The sequence below is a fragment of the Chenopodium album genome, chromosome 20 (assembly GCF_948465745.1).
Source record: "Chenopodium album chromosome 20, dcCheAlbu1.1, whole genome shotgun sequence".
Taxonomy (NCBI): Eukaryota; Viridiplantae; Streptophyta; class Magnoliopsida; order Caryophyllales; family Amaranthaceae; genus Chenopodium; species Chenopodium album.
Window position 1 is genome coordinate 25,694,578 of NC_137853.1, and position 17,772 is coordinate 25,712,349.

The 17,772-nt window shown below is 36.2% G+C and overlaps 1 protein-coding gene across 1 annotated transcript; it reads right to left on the reverse strand.

The window, feature by feature from the left end:
- Window positions 1-10,608: 10,608 nt before the first annotated feature.
- On the reverse strand, window positions 10,609-15,526 carry LOC145598584 (glycosyltransferase BC10-like). The gene is made up of 2 exons (XM_081654956.1): window positions 14,901-15,526; window positions 10,609-11,464 (listed from the first exon to the last, which is right to left on the reverse strand). The coding sequence occupies exons 1-2, from the start codon at window positions 15,426-15,428 to the stop codon at window positions 10,823-10,825; spliced, it is 1,170 nt and encodes a 389-aa protein (XP_081511082.1). The 5' UTR covers window positions 15,429-15,526; the 3' UTR covers window positions 10,609-10,822.
- Between the last annotated feature and the right edge of the window lie 2,246 nt (window positions 15,527-17,772).

Sequence of the window (17,772 nt, forward strand, 5' to 3'; positions counted from 1 at the left end):
CTTTGAGAGAGAGCAGAAGTCATCTGTCTGAGTCAAGCGCAAGTAAGAAAACTCGTTCTCGTCAACCCAACCGGACCCGTCTACCTTCAGATATCAAATCTAAAGGTACCGTCTCTGCCTCTCTTAGCTCTTTTTTCATTTTACACCGCTAGTACATATTTCTTGCAATAAATGGATGCATCACCAAAACACACGGCACAGCCTAGGTTAGAATATAACCGGTCACCAAGGACGGCTGAGTCTAGGACTAGGAGTGCCGTCTCGGGGTGTTGGGACCACCCTTTTGCTTGGATTCCGACCATTTACGTGTCTGTGCAAGACACAATGGCTTGGACTATGCAGAAGGCCCTCGATCCAGATTACAGAAGCGAGGGCTCAGGCGGCCAAATGCCTGAGGGAGAAGCGTCTGGTTAGGTTACGGAAACCAGACGGCTCTAGAGAGATCTCCTCCGCGTGCCCCTTCAACTCCCGCAGATTCCTTTTTGGAAGAATGCGTCCAAGGCGGCGATGAAGCCGTCTCAGCTCCTTTCTCACAAAATGAGGAGGAGACGGAGAGCGACGGCCTCCACTTCTGAGAGCAGTGAAGACTTGCCACCGGTTGTAGATAGTGAGGAGGAAGAGAGGAAGAAGTGGAATAAGAAGGACTACCCCTTCAAAATCCACGTCGCAGCCAAAGATAGGGGTTACATGGAGGACAACCTTGAGAAGTTTAAACAACTGTACTTGTTAGGAGATGGGTACAAAATTAGAGTGCCGCCTGAGGACGGCACCATCGCCTGGGAAGACGATCAACAGAACGCCAACGACTACTTCAGCTGTTATGAGGCGGCGTTTAAGGCCGGTCTTCGCTTTCCCCTTCACCGCCATCTTGAGAGGCTACGGCCTCGGAGTCTGGCAACTTACCCCCAATTCTTGGGCAAACATTTTGGGGTATGTTGCCACCTGCAAGTTTGAGGGGCTGCATCCCGGCTGGGAAGCTTTTGCTAAGATGCATTATCTTAGCCGCAACCCAGGTGGGTGGAGGGCGTGGTACACTTTAACCACATATCCTCAATATATGATGACCTTAGACAAGGTCTCCAAGTTTGATGGCTGGAAGCACAGGTTCTACCTGTTGACGGCTCCCAGCAGGCGGGAGAACTATGAGCTCCGCCAATACAATAAGAAGCCCGAGCTGATGGGCCGGAAATGCTGTCTTCCCCGGATCTTAGATGAGGACTTCGACAAAATAATTGAGGCCGACTTTTTTGGCCTTACATATGCAACTTTGTCAACCGGGGAGACAATAAAAGTCCCCAAAAACTAGATCCCCAAGACCGCCTGGTTCAGGGATGAGTGTTTCTTAGCCGCTTGCGGGCTAGGAAACATGTTTACCAGACGTATGTTCCTAAGTTCACATCCGTCTATATTACTTTTGTATTAGAATTGTTTGATGATATACTGATCAACTTTTTTCCTTTTTGCAGAAGAAGCTTTGAACATGTTGCCAGACGAGAAGACACCCAGGCGGTCCTCTACAACCATCCGCAAGGAGCTTTCAGAAAAACAAGCGGCCGAGCTCAAGGCCAAGGTAAAATCCGCCTGACTCTTTCTTAGGTTGGCTTCAAAGTTTACTTTCCCCGAATGCTAACTTTAACTTGGTTATTTTCACAGGGAGGAGAGGTATTGAAGAGTAAGACGTTTGAGAAAAATCTCAAACGGGCCAGGGAGGAATCTGCCTCCACCCCCAGCAAGACCTAAAAGTCCAGCTCCACCATGACTCCTAGCGCCCCAGCCGGGAAACATCAAATGCGGATAGGGGGGCGAAATGAGAGGGTAAACGGCAGTCTAGGCCTCGACCTCGCCAATCCCCTATCAGCAACCGGGGGGTTCACCACACCTGCAAGCGGCTCTCGCTTAGCCGGCTCTGAAGGTAAGAACCCATTTGAATCCCCGCCTGAGCTGGGGTGGCCTTTGCGAGTGATTCCCATTCCCAACAGACGTCATCCTCAGACGGTCGGCAACAGATAGGTGCCTCCTTAATTTCGCACTCATCACATGTTGATTATGGTGCAGATCAATCTCCTTGCTGGCCAGACGTCCAGAGGCATGCTAGGGCCATGCTGGAGGCGGTGAGTAAGAGGGACAAGGATGCTATCCCTGGGATAGAGACGTTCAACCTGGAACGAATCTTGTCCCTTCTAGCTGAGCTAAGATACTGGAATAATTTTTCTAAGTACTTTACTCCGCCTGCCGTTCTAACTCGATTTGCTTTTGCAGGCTCTGCTGCGGGTAGACGGGCTCAAGCGTCCTTACACCCGCAAACGGGAAGAGGTAAAACGGGCCAAGAAGTCCGCCATAGACGCTGATAATGTTGCTTTATACTCCTGTATCATAGATGAACTTGAAACTAAAGCAACCACCATGACACAGGCGTAAAAAATCTAGAAGCTGGAGGCGGATCTGAAGACTGCCAAACAACGGGTGAGCGACGCATAGGCGGCTCAAAAGAAGGCGGGGGAGGACCTCAAGAAGGCTGATGAGGCGCTCAAGAAGGCCCAAGCGGACCTTGGCAAACTCTAGGGTGTTTCTGAAGAGAACACCGACTTAAAGACCAAGGTTCAAAAGCTTGAAGATGAAGCGGCAAAGGCTCAGACGAACTTCTTGGCAACCTTGGAGGCGGAGCAAAACCGCCTGGTTGCTGAAAGCGATGCTGACAATGATGCCAGGATGAGGATCGCCTGGGCTGCCTTGTACCCAGACAAGGATTATGGCGTCTAGGCACTGGCTCACAAGTACGCCGAAGAAGTGGTGTACTTGAGAGAGAAGGGCGAGCTAGAGCTTGAGTCCTTTGCCGTCTGGGCTAACACCGAGCTTCCCGAGCCTAAGCAACCTGGTCCTGGTCAAGCACATGTGATTCCCTCAGATGATGAGAAAGAAGGACAGAAGGATCAGTAGGGGCCGCCTGTGGCCTAATGATTTCGGCGGCAGTATGCCATTTCTTTTTTTTTTTTTAATTTTTAAATCTGCGGCAGTATGCCAACTCTTGCTTTTCTGGCCCTGCGTGCCGAGTATATTTTTCTTCACCGGCTGAGGAGCCAGGTTTAATCAACAATTACTTTCTCTTTTCCCGGACGGGGTCCGGTTAACATTTGCCCCACCACAACAGTTTTGTTGGGTGGATTTTAATGAATGTACCAACTGAGTCGATTTTGATCATTTTGCGTTTGTGTTTGGATTTCAATTTTTTGCATTTTTCAATTTTGCGTATATGCATGATTTTTGCCTAAATTATCAAAATCAAGCGGCGATTTTTGCCTAACTTATCAAAAGCCGACTGTCCTTGCCCCTGGACGGCTATGTGGTTGGTTTCAAATGGAGTTGGTTGATTGACTTGGGAACGTCTGATGCTGCGAAGAGCATGATGCGTTTGTAAGTCAATCAATCACAGTAGTGATTGCCCCAAACCAAGTGCACAGCCGTACACAAATAGGCTTTCCAGTCACTAACTAGATGTACTTCTTCATAGATCCGGTAGGGGCCTTCCCAATTTGGAGTTAGTCACACAAAAAGCAATTTCTCATTAATGTACTTCTTGTTTACAAATGTTACAAATCTTAGAAGTAGTACTTTTTCAAATTGTCTACATTCCAAGTTTTAGGCAGGCGCCTGCCATCTAGAGTTTCCAGGCGGTAGATGCCGTCTCTTACTTCTTCATAGATCCGGTAGGGGCCTTCCCAATTTGGAGTTAGTTTTCCCAGTTCATTGGCCCTACCGGTTGCCTTTATTTTCCGTAACACTAAGTCATCAACTTTCAAAGGACGCTTGTGTACTCTCTTGTTGTAGGCTCTAGTCATTCTCAATCAGTAAATCTCATAACGCAAGGCGGCATTGCCCCTGCGCTGTGGGAGTGAGTCCAATGCCAGGCGCATTGCCTCCCAGTTTGCCTCTTCATCATATAGCATGACTAAAACTTGGGCCAAGGACTTGGGCTGATCTAGTGAGAGGAGGGATATAGGACATGGGTGGTGGTGGGGTTGTCGTGGGTTGGGGGCTAGGTCTTATGTTTTTAATTTTTTAAAGTTTTTTAAATTTTTTAATTTTAAAATCTATTTTCAACCAATCTTGTGGCAGCATGTATCACTTTAAAAAAAAACATCTTCAATGGGTTACAAACAGCTTAGCTGGGGCCATTTTGAGTGAATGACTTCCAAAGTCCAAATTAATTAACAATAAGGAAAAATTGCTCCCATTAATTTGAACTTTGCCTCGTCCGCCGCCCAAATTAATCCATACATTCGATTATTATCTACCACTCACAACTTTAGGGGTATTAATTTTTATTGCACCCAACATGTCATCCAACCTGATATAGCAGGTTCCCTAGACATATGTCAGTGTATGATTGGCTTAAATTTTTTTTTTTTTAAAAAAAAACCAAACTACCCCTGCCCAGCAGCTGCCACCACACCCCCACCCCCACCTCGCTCAAAAATCAGCCCCATTCCCGAAAACCCCTCCCCTACTGCCGGAAACCGCCGCCCAACCTTCCCCCTCCCTCGAAACCCACCCCTTCCCTTCCTCCACCCCGAAAACCCCTCCCTCACTCCCGAAAACCACCGCCCAGCACTCCTACTTCCCTTCCCCCACCCCAAACCCCCCCGTTGCCGAAAAACGCGTTCATCCCTCCCCCGCCCTTGAAACCCATCCCTTTCCCTTCCCTCACCCTCAATTTCACCCCCTTCCCTGACAATTATCGACGAAAACGGCACCCCCTTCCCCGATAATTAGCCACAAAAACGGTTGTGCTGGGTTGTTTCCAAGGTCAGGGAGTGGTGGTGGAGGAAGATCGGTGGTTTTTAGTGGAAGTCAGAGGTTGGCTGACCGTTTGCCGGTGAAATTGAGGGCTAGGGTTAGGGTTTCGGCGTAATTAAGGGTGGTGGAAGTGGCTATGAGTGGTTTTTTTAAATAAAATTTATTGATTTTTTTTTAAATTTTAACCTATCATGATGCGACACGTGTGCAACTAATCACAAGTCAGCAATGTTTACCTAATTAATCGGTTGCAAGTCATTTGGGTGCAATAGAAATTAATACCCCCTAAAGTTGGGAGTGATAGATAATAATCCAAAGTAGGGATTATTTTTGGCGGACGAGGCAAAGTTTAGATTAATGGGAGCAAACTTTCCTAACAATAACTCAAAGTTAGGATTATTTTGAGCGAATGGCTAAAACTTTAAAAGTTGATATTATTTTTACCATTTTTTTCCTTGAATAAATAGGTACACATTATTATTGAGTATTGTGACAAATGGGTACACATTATAGTTGCAAGTTTTTAAATATTTATTATTTGAACTTTTAAAACCGTGCAATTGTACGGGTTCTATATAATTATACTAAAACATAATTATACTAAAACAGAGGGTACTCAAGCTGCAGTTTGACACATGTTGCTCTATATATATATTTAAAACTCTTCCCGCTCATTTTACCACCTCTAAATATAAGTCTAACGAAATCAATGTTAATTTGCTAGACATGAATATACATAATGGGTGTTTGATTAAAAAAATTACAAAATAATACCATGAGCGCAATAATTTTTTCCTAACTAAATTTTGAGTTAATAAATCCTTTTATTATTGTATAAGTATTTGCATATACGATACACCCCGTTCTTCGACAATATGGCTTATAATTGAGTAACTAAATATGTTTGTGGGTAAAAAAAAATTGATATATAACTGGTCTCTTTGATAAAAAGAACTAATCTGGATGGAAACAATTAAAAATATCGCCTAAGAGACAGTTTTTAAAATATGCGGTCTTTTTTAATATCACACAAAAAGGCATAGTTGATAGATTCGTTACTTTGGCTGACTACATAACAGTACTTAAGAGACCATCTTCTAGATAAAGGCAGTCTCTTTTTCTATCAGTTTTTTTTTTTTTTTTTTTGGGTAAAGATGTACCCTTTGTGTAGCCCCTAGATCCGCCACTGGTGTCGTGCCTCTTCTTCCTTCTTTTCCTTCAATTCGATTTTCAATCTTTTCTTATCTACTCTTATTAATTCAATTATCATTATTATGGTTTTACAAAAATTATTGTTAAGGTTTTAAATTAATTAAAATCATATTATTATTCAAGTTTATGAAAAGAATTTTTTAAAGGTTCATGTACATATAGTTGAGAGTGTTATATTAATTGTTGTGCTTATTTGATGACCTTATATTGATTAAGGTTAATTATATTTAATTGTATGGTGTTTTTGACAAGAGTGCTTGAGGTTCTTGTGTGTTTGTCAAGCAAGGAGGCAAGTTGAATCTACGTGGCTAGATACCTTTAAAAGTACTGATTCATTTGAATAACATGTTTCATGTGATTTTTATTGATGACTGAATTAAATTGGATATTATTTATGAAATAATCTTGAGAATTAATGTTTTTGGAAAATGAATTTTGACATGTTTTGAATGGTTTGAATTATTTATTATGTTAAAAGGAATTTAATTTTAAAAGTATGTTGGATTGATTTAAAGAGTTTAGAGTTGGAATTTAATATTTGAAAAGATTAATTTGAAAGCATGTTACATTAGATAAAAAAGGAGTTTTGAGTTAATCTATTATAATGGTTGACTAATTAAAGAATGAGTTTATGAGGAATTATTGAATTACTTATTAAAGCTTTACAAGCATAATTACATTAATCCCAGTATGCGGATTTAGTTGATACGAGTTTGGAATTTGTATGATCGAGTCTTTCCTCAACTATACTCTTTCAATATATAACTTGGGGGGGGGGGGGAGGTGTGCACACTTATCATAGGTGAAGTTTTGGGTTTTAAGAATGTAAATTGGTTTTATAAATCACTATTATTGAATTATTAATGGTTTTGAGAATCTTGAGATTGGTTTCAAATTATAAGGTTCAGAATTATTGATATAAATATTGGAATCTTCCATGAATGGTTTTAAAACAATTTTTACCAATAAATTGAGTTTACTCAGCTTGCATTGTTAGCCCTATTTACCTTAATGGTAAGTCGTGTTGACTATTTTTATTACATTCATAATTGAACATATAAGATTCCTGGGATTTATTTTACCTAGTTTAAGAATGTTGGTTGTTTTATTTATTTATAAGTATTAATCAATAAAAGAAGAGTCTGAGTTTCCGCTGCAAGTTTTGGTATTGGGTTAAATAAGTTGATAGAGTAGCCTTGCGTAATCACGCAGTGATAATATGCCTAAGTTTATCTTCACAGTATAATTATACGTATTATACTAGTATTTTCATAGAGGGGGATTTAGAGTGTTATGTTAGTGATTTGGTTGATAGTATATTTATCAATAAAATTACTAATAAAAACCTAGTACTTAGGCACGTTCGCTGTTAATAAAACAAGACTAACATTACACGATTAAAAGTATTTTTGGGATTTATAACTATCATGTCAATCTCTATCTATATAACCAATTTAATGGCAATGTAAATTAATCAGTTTTATTCTTCTTCTTTCTCACTTAAAGCTGCACAAAAAACCTTGTTCGTAGAGTGTTGTGTTCAAGACCCACTACCAACACTAGTAGAAATAGCTTGTTGGATAAGCCATTCAAGGAAGTGTGTAGAGTAAGCCAAGTGTTGACTTGGTTGGTTTTTGTGGTAGTGTGCTTTGTACACTTTGTAGGTGGCTTGTAGAATAAGCCAAACTTGGTAGTGTGTTATGTAAGCTTTAGCATACTAGTATACTACTTGTATAAATAGCACAAGTAGAAGTGGGAGAAATGATTATTACTTACTCTAAGGTTTTGAGTGAAAACATAAGAGAGTGAGTAGTAGTTAGTAGCTTGTGAGTGCAAATACTAGAGAGCTTGTGAGCTCATTAAGAGTGTTTGTAATTGTGGTTTTGTAGCTCAAATTCATTAGTGAAATTGTCTTTGAGAAGGGTAACAAAGTTACCCATAAATTGCTTGTGTTGTTTTATTGTTCTTTGGCATTGTTGTTCATTTTTACTTATTTTCGGTCTCGAATTCCTAACAAATTGGTATCAGAGCGGAGGTTGTTTCGGGGGTGATTTGAAGGCCAAAGACACATTCTTTGAGGTAGAGAAGGTGTAGGAAAGTTGTGGTAAACTTAGGTATCGAAAAATGGGTGATTTGTCGAAGTTTTCAATTCCTTTGTTTGATGGAAAGATGAACTTTCAAGTGTGGAAAAGTTCTGTTGAAGACTTGTTGGTGCAACAAGGTCTTGATGATGCTCTTGAAGAAGAGAAGCCCACTAACATGGAGGATGCTAAGTGGGCATCAAAGAAGAAGAAGGCGGTGAGTACAATCCGACTTGCGATTGCGCCGGAAATCAAGTACAACTACCTTAGTGAGACGAATCCTAAGGCGTTGTTGGAGAAGCTACAAGCGGTGTATGCTTCGAAGTCTTTGACAAACAAGCTTTGTCTAAGGTGGGAGTTGTATCAACTCATGAAGGAGGAGGATACAAGTATGCAAGATCACATTAATATGTTTAATCAATTAGTGTGTCAATTGTTGAATGCCGATGAAAAGATTTCGGATCAAGAGCAAGCTTTGTTGTTGTTAGCATCTCTTCCTAAAGAGTATAGAATAATTGTTCAAACTATGCTAGTTGGAAGAAGTGAGATCACTCTTGACCAAGCTTTAGCGGTGCTAAGAGAAAATGAGAGGTTGATGACAAAAATTGATGGTGAGAAGAAGTCATCGGAGTTTGGGTTAGTTGTGGAAGGTTCTTATCGGGGAAGAGCTCAAGAGAGGAACAAGGATGGCCAACGAGGAAGGTCTAAGTCTCAACCAAGGAAAGACTATAGTGACTTGGAGTGTTACTATTGTCACAAGAAGGGCCACATTCAATATTCTTGCAAGGCCATGAAGGAAGACCTCAAGAAATTGAAATCCTTGAAGATGAAGGAGACCGAGAAGGAGGGGGAGGCATCTTTTGCTCATAGCGATGAGGAAGATGATCAAATCTTCTTGCTAGAAGAAGAAGAGGGAAGTTGTAATGGAGAAAAATGGATCATGGATACGGGTTGCTCATACCATGTATGCCATGACAAGAAGAAGTTCAAGAAGCTTGAAGCTTGTGAGGATGTTTTGGTGCTTCCAAATGAAGAGAAGGTGCAAGTTGAAGGCATTGGAGAGGTGGAGGTTGTGACACATGATGGTGTCAAAAGAAAGCTTGGAGGTGTGTGGTATGTTCCTAAGGTTGGTAGGAACTTGATCTCACTTGGTAGGCTTGAGGCAAGAGGTTGTTTCATCAAAGCAATTGATGGACAAATGAAAATTGGTAGAGGAAATTTGGTGGTCATGAGAGGATCACGAAATAGAAGGAACTTGTATGAATTGCAAGAGTGGAACGAGAAAGCTAAGTCCAACCGTGAAGTTGAAGTGAAGAAGTCATCAAAGTGGGTAACATTCATGAAAGATTCATCATAGATTCATAGAGGAAAGTGGTTTTGGTGTTAAGGGTAGTGGTCTTGAGGGGGAGATTTGTTGTGTTCAAGACCCACTACCAACACTAGTAGAAATAGCTTGTTGGATAAGCCATTCAAGGAAGTGTGTAGAGTAAGCCAAGTGTTGACTTGGTTGGTTTTTGTGGTAGTGTGCTTTGTACACTTTGTAGGTGGCTTGTAGAATAAGCCAAACTTGGTAGTGTGTTATGTAAGCTTTAGCATACTAGTATACTACTTGTATAAATAGCACAAGTAGAAGTGGGAGAAATGATTATTACTTACTCTAAGGTTTTGAGTGAAAACATAAGAGAGTGAGTAGTAGTTAGTAGCTTGTGAGTGCAAATACTAGAGAGCTTGTGAGCTCATTAAGAGTGTTTGTAATTGTGGTTTTGTAGCTCAAATTCATTAGTGAAATTGTCTTTGAGAAGGGTAACAAAGTTACCCATAAATTGCTTGTGTTGTTTTATTGTTCTTTGGCATTGTTGTTCATTTTTACTTATTTTCGGTCTCGAATTCCTAACAAATGAATAAAATCTTATGTTGTATTTCTCATTCTAAGAAATAGGAGAATCTTAATATTATCCTAAGAATAGAATAAACTCGTCCTATATTAGTTTGATTTTTGTATTTAGTTTTAATTTTCTACATTGTAATTTATCACTTATTCCAAATTGTTGCCTTAGGAAAAAGCTAATGTTACACCAAGCACATTCGCATTTGAAATGGATGCATCACCATTTATTTCTTGTGGACAAATCCACACCTACAAATAGCCATACATTAATTGACAATTGTAAATTAAATGAGACTTTTGCACTAAGTTAGAAGAGCTTAAGTCGTTGCTTTGTTGTTGATATGATGATTATGATCGATCTACATTTCATGATCTTACTGTGCTCCTCCTTTAATACTTTAATAGCCACATATTAAGAGGGATGGTTATTTTATCACCCATTCATTACCCTACTAAAATTGCGTCAACTAGTCAAGTACTAATTTGGAAGAACAACAAGTTTTTGTAAAATTAATTGCAAATGTAAAACAAAATAAATAAAATAAAATTCATAGACAAAATTTCTATATAAGCATGATAAACATTGATAAACCTTTTTCACGAGGAATATAATATACCATATAATCATATACAGGTTTTATTATAAATTACAAAACACCGACCATCACCAATCACCATCCTATGCTTCGTTCGTTTTGTTTCACGTGAAACAACAAATATACAATGAAAAAAAAAATAAAGAAATAATGATAAACCAACAAATGTGTTTCCTAAATCTATAAGTATCTAGCAAACTAAATATTTAACATCTCTGATCCAATGCACATTCACAAAATTTACACTAAGTTTAGTTGAACTTCATAATTTGTGGAGCAAATCTTAACAACCTTGTTAGAGTACCAGGCATAAATTTTCTTGCAAACAAGAAGCAAACATCGGTCTTTTCCCCATTATACTCGCAAGTGCCATTACTTCTCATGGTATTAAGAAGTTCAGGAGTAACATGAGGCCTTTGAAACACACCGGGATGAGGCCCGGTTTTCGACCAATCAACCCATGTTATACTCCTATTAGAATTCATCCATGAATACTTGATACTTATAAATGTAGGTAAATAATGTTCATCACCATAGCATGCGCGAGTGCAAAATTTTTGAAACAATGGGAAGTACTCTTGGTCCGACACGACTTCAAGTGCTAGGGTACGGTCCATCTCGAACCATTGTGACCCTTTTCGCCATTGTGACAACGTTACTTGTGGCATCATGTAATGGCTGTAACGCCCACGACCTACTGGACCGGGTAAATCGTATGCCTCTACGTAACTCTTGTTCGAATTTACGAGGTATGAATAAACTGTGGAGAAATTGAAGAGTGGTATACATGATTCTGATAAGAGAATGAAACGTTGGTTTGATACGTCTAGGAGAGCGTTTGCTAGTAGGCGACGTTCTGCTTCGACCATGTTAAATTGTCCCCATTCAACATCCTTCATTTACAAAATTACAGAATTAGATCAATGTAAATTATATATAATCAATAATAAATGTAACATCTTTTTGTCATACTATATGAGAAAAGTACAAGTATTATATAGCTTACACTGGTTTACAATTAAAATATATCCATTCAATGTAATGAAATTATATTATTCTAAATATCACAAATTCACAACATCAGTATATCATCTTAACTTTTATGCTCAAATTTTAAAGATGGTTTATATGCTCATAACACAAGACTAAAACATGATCTAAAGAAAATACAAACTAAAATATATACTCTCATTACTACTAATTAAATACTTAGTTTAACAATAATGAAAATCTAGATGAACCTACACTTAGAGCCTGTTCATATTTACTTAATTTCAGTTCAGTTCAGTTCAGTTCAGCTCCAATCAGTTCAGTTCAGTTCAGTTCAGTTCCAATCAGTTCAGTTCAGTTCAGTTCAGCTCTTAATTTCCCTCTCACATAAAATATTCATTTCAGCTTAATTCAGTTCAGTTCAGTTCAGTTCAGTTCCAATCAGTTCAGTTCAGTTCAGTTCAGTTCAGTTCCAATCAGTTCAGTTCAGCTCAGTTCAGTAAATATGAACAGGCCCTTAATAGCAATGGTACAGTTAACAAAAAAAAAAAAAATCTTTATATCTATTTTTTGTAATGAAAAAATGTATGTCTGTGCTTTCCACTATATATTAATGTATTCATCAAAAAAAAATACTTATAAAAAACTATAATGATGTCGTTAGTCATATATCTCATTCTTAAAATTCCGAATCCACCCGAAAAAAACTGTAATGCCGGACTAAATAAAAAAAGGACCAATGATTAAAGGTTTGAGAACTCATGAATGTACCCTATGAATAAAATGGGCATAACAATAACACTAGCACATGTTCATACAAAAGAAGTCATGCAACGCGTTTTAAATCCCACAATTCAATCGTAGAACGATGAACACACCCCGCACACGTATACTAATAACTAAAGTAATTTAAGGCAACTTTATTGACCTTCTTTGATGAACATATCTAAGGAAAGTGATAGCTAACAGCTTTACTTGTGGTAGGCCCAATTAATTATTCTAATTAATTAAGAGTATGTTTCCAAATCATAAATCAAAATTCTTATTAAATTATGCAATAATCAATTCCATGTGAAATTAATTAATAAATTATCAATTAGAGGCACAAATTTCATAACGGCGATTTTTAAGGTGACAAATGGATTTTTGGTATTAGTGATTTGCAGAGTCTTTTAAGCCAACATTCTTGCGACAAATCACCATTTTTCTTTGTTAAAAAACATATTTTTAAAATAAAGTTGTAAGTTTTAATGACTTTACTTATCGTTGAATTAATGGACTGATTTGCCGTATCAGTTTAATACTTTGCTTGATTCTATGAACATCTTTTGTTCGTTTCTTTGCTAATTAAAATTCTGGTTGGTGAGTACAGTATAGGACATACAATATTAATTAATTACTACTGCTATTAAAACTGCCTAATTTAGTTTTAATTATTCTCATTAATGGATTTGCGTATTGGAATAGCATTGGTTACACAAATTTTCCAACAACATTTTTTTTTTTGGTAAGTTAAAAATTGTACTCGTACATGGTTTCATGATATTATTGTTGCATTTAAGATTGTACTTTGTAATTTATTACTTGTACATGGTTTCATGGAGTACATTTTTGTTACTACAAAAAATTAGCTAAGTTACACTGATGCTATAAAGTGAGTGAGTGACAAATAACATTGCATTGATTTTGTCTTTGTTGTGTTAATCATGTGATAAATGATAAGTTGATCACAAAGAATGGACCAAAGTAAGACATTCAAATTGTGTAACATGTTGAATTCACTTTCGCTATTCTCTACATCGATATACCTTATGTATCTTTCCTACTTTAATTCAGATTACAAATTTTAACATTTGATATCTTAATTTATAACAATTCTTTACTTTACAATCAATTTTCTCAATATTTGCACTGTTAATCTTATGTTCTTTTGAACTTATTTTCAATTCAACTCAGCTTAATTCATTATTTGACTTCAATTTAGCTTAAAAGAACAAATTAAGTCTTACTACATATCTATATATCGTCTAATACACTTATTTTTTTTCCTATATACATCCTTATTTTTCACTCCATTTATACTTTTTCACATTTATCTTACACCCACTCATTCACTTTGTACAATTAAGTGACTCAACTATTCAAAAAAACAAACGAAATACTGTAATGTGTCTATGTATCTATTATAAAATCATTACGAGTAATTTAGTGCATGTTCCGTCAAAAAAAATATTACATTATCCTAGAACAGAAGGATTAATATTTTTAGGATTATGTAATAACATATACTTCCTCTGTTTCTTTATAGTTGTAACACTTTATCACACGATTTAAGAAAAGTGGACCTCGCATGTTATAATACAATTAAAATGGGGTTAAAAGTTGTTAATTGTATAATCAAGTGGGTTATGTGCTTTAATTAAAGGTAATAGTACAATTTTCATCATAAAAACATTCCTTGGTGTGTTGCAACTATTGTGACATTTCCATTTTAGAGAAGTGTTGCAACTATAAAGAAACAGATGAAGTATTAAATTACTAATTTAAAATAACCTATCTTATCTTATTTTAAATATCAAACTTAAACATATGCAATTTTTTACAGATATGGTCCGTAATTTTCAGCGGAAATGTGCTTCAAGGGTTTTAGCAAGGCCTTAGGATGCTTGATTTTACATTAAAATTAAATGAAGTAAGTTTTGCAATGCACTTAATTGATTAAGACATTATTACGGAGTAGTAATTACTGTAATCAACATTGAATGCAGTTGTAATAAATCTGATAATCAACACCTCAATAAATCAACAATGCAATGACACTACTCTACTTGACTGAGTAAAATAAGAATCCTAAAACAACGGTAAAGTTTTGTTACCAAAAATGTAAATTTGATGAGATTTTTACTGCAACTAATTCCTAGAGTCCCTAATTTGGCCCAACTAAAGGGAAAATTTGATGAAAATGAAGCAAATCATCAAGACTTAGTCTTCATATTACTCTAATTCTGTTGTAATCCTACTTCTATGGATTTCCAATAATAGTCTTTTTAATTAATTTTATCTACTATTGCAATATAATACCACATTAATCATAAATTAGAAGAAGAAAAAAAGGTACATACATTTTTCTATCTATTTATAAATTTGGACATAACATAACAGAACAAGTAGGCAACAAATTTGGAATTGAAAACAAATACTCCCTCCGTTAGATTTAATTGTCGCGTTAGTTGATGGTACAATCTAACAGGTAACGCGACAACTAAATCTTAACAAAGGTACAAACTAGTAAGTTAACTGAAATAAAGCGAAAATTAATCATGGAAACATGAAACTAACCTTACTGGGTATCCTTCTACCATGGAAGACTGAATTGCTTGGAAGAGATTCATTATAAGAAGGATGAGAATGAACATAAATGTTGTAAAGATCTTCATGACCTTTAAAGAACATTTCCCAAAGTGGTGCTAATGGTAATGGACCTCTAACCAAAAACATAAAAGCAATCTTTTTTTTCACAAAATTTGAAGGATAATCACCCCCACCAATTTTAGGCACCATTGATGCTCTCCATAACAACTCATCATCCTCCATATCATGCATAACCGTGTCATTGATCGTCGTAGCATTCGATCCCGATACCGGAACATCGAAATCATTATCCGAGACCGCAGCCGTGAAGTTAAGAAGCTCAAGATTATTTAGAGGAAGTGTATAACTTGAAGATGTATCATGGCTAAAGAATGTACTACCAATTGTTAACCCGAAAGCGAAAATGACTAAGTAAGAGATTAAATGATTGAGATTAATTTGTATGTTTAGGAGTTTGTATGATGAAGTGGGCATTGTTGGTATGTTGTTCTTCATTATGTAATAAGAAGAGAGAAATAAAAATGTTGGTAAATTTGAAATTTTATAAAAGAAAAAAAAATGATGATGTGTATATGTGAAAAAAGAGTGGCTTAAATAAGGTAGCGTTGGTCAGGTGGAAAGTTCACAAAAGTAAAGGAATGAGGAAGTCTAAGAATAGCAGCTTAGACGCCTTGCGTTTCTTTAAAAGAGCGTACATTATGAATTGAATAGTCAGCAAAAGGACGTCCCACACTGTTATTTTTTTATGTATAATTTTAATCATATGCCAGCATTCTTGACCGACGATTTAATTATAGTACTTACATACAATCGACATTTCTGGAGAAATTTAACAGGCGGGCCGGGTTAATTCCTTCAACCGGGTTTAGTAAGGGCCCGCCAATTCTGTGTTTGCAATTAGTATTATGTGCAGCATGGTGCACCTAGAAATAGGTTCACCACGACTATACTTTTGAACATTTAGTAAAAAAAAATTGAACATTTTACAAAAAATGAACATTTAGTAAAAAGATTATGAACACGTCACAAAAATTGAACATAAACATGCAATTTCATATTTTATCAAGAAATGTTCATTTTGTATACATTAAATGTTCAATTTAAACAAAACTATAGAATTATTACGAGTTAGTTCAAAATTTGTCTGACTCGTACTAATTTAAAATTTGCGATTGTTCAGATTTTTTTACTAAATGTTCAAAAAATTTTATTGTTCATAATTTTTTTTACTAAAAGTTCAAAATTATAGGCGTGGTGCATTGCAATTGTTCATATTTTTTTACTAAATGTTCAAAATTGTGATGTTCAGATTTTTTAACTAAATGTTCCAAATTCTTGGATTGTTCAAATTTCATTTACTAAATGTTCAAAAATATAGGCAGGATGCATTGCAATTGTTCAGATTTTTTAACTTAATGTTCAAAATTTGCGATGTTCAGATGTTTTTACTACATGTTCAAAATTTGCAATTGTTCAGATTTTTTTACTGATTGTTCAAAAGTATAGGCGTGGTGCACCTAAAATAGGTGCACCATGGTGCATCTTAAAATTTGCCCTGTGTTTGGGCTTAGAGGTGATAAAAAATCGGGTTGGACTAAGCTTTTGTATAAACTTTTGTGTCTAAACTCGCAAAATCATGTTCAGTTTATCGTACCAAAGTAAACATTTCGGGCTTTTTAAAATCGGGGGGAATAAAAAAAAAATATAAAAAAAAAAAAAAAAAAAAAAAAAAAAAAAACCAAAAAACCTCTAATTAGGCTGGTTTTTTCACTTTTAGCATTTTCTGGGTTCATCGCTCCAACACTCTTACATCTTATTAACTATTGTTTGATGACTTTAAAGTATTGGTCACGTTGAAAATACTCAAAGTCTCAAGTATAGACCTTATATAAGTTATAATAAGAAAACAATCATCTATTTTCCTTGTTTTTATAAAGTAATTAATAAAATAAACTTGACATATACTTTGTATTTATATAGATTGATTTAAAAGGCTGAATTGTGGTCATGCATGAAGCAAGGTCCTCCAAACTCCTTCGCAGCATTCTTGAACTGAAATTCAAACAAGAAAAGCTTAATTTTCAACATACTAGTATGTATTAGGGAAGACATTTCTGAGAGGGAAATGTCTAAACAAAATATGTTACTAATAGAAAAAATGGTAAGAACTGTATGAGATTATAACACTTCTTCATCTAAAATAAGGTATTCTAGTCTAATTTGATGTATTGGTTAGCATAAGCTTTGACTTTATTTCAGACTACTCTATATATGTAATTTTCACAAGTTTTTTCCCTACACTATTAAAGACATTTAGCTACAAGCAAACATATTTGTAAAATTATAATCTGTTCTAGGGCAATCTAAATTATTCTAGTCTAATATGCTTTTATCTAATTCTTACAAGAATAAATTTCAAAAATAAGTTGAAAAGAACATGTTCTTTACACTTTTTCTGCTCTCTTGGTTTCTAAAAAAGAGGTACCATGTGTGACGCGGGATAGATATATAAGAAAATAGATACGAGTATATAAGAAAACACATTACCTTAAATGATACATAGTAATTAAAACTTTCTCTGCTCCATATTAGTTGACACGTTTCCTCAATTATTTATAGGTAGAATTTTTAAAAAAAAAAAAAATTAAAACTTGGAGAAGATGCATTGAGACAACTCTAACAGGACCATATATGAATATGTTATTTCTTTAAGTACAAATCAGTGAATCACAAAATGAAGTCAAACTACTTACGTAAATAGCAGTCAAAATGTGTCAACGTATACGTATAAGATACAAAGTATATACGTCGACCGCAACAACGATACAGATCACGATAC

Excerpts from the sequence above, each read along its gene's own strand:
- LOC145598584 (XM_081654956.1), bottom strand. The coding sequence starts at position 15,428 with ATGAAGAACAACATACCAACAATGCCCACTTCATCATACAAACTCCTA. Across the intron at positions 11,465-14,900 it reads GTAGAAGGATACCCAGTAAG|GATGTTGAATGGGGACAATT; the intron begins GTTAGTTTCATG and ends TTGTAAATGAAG.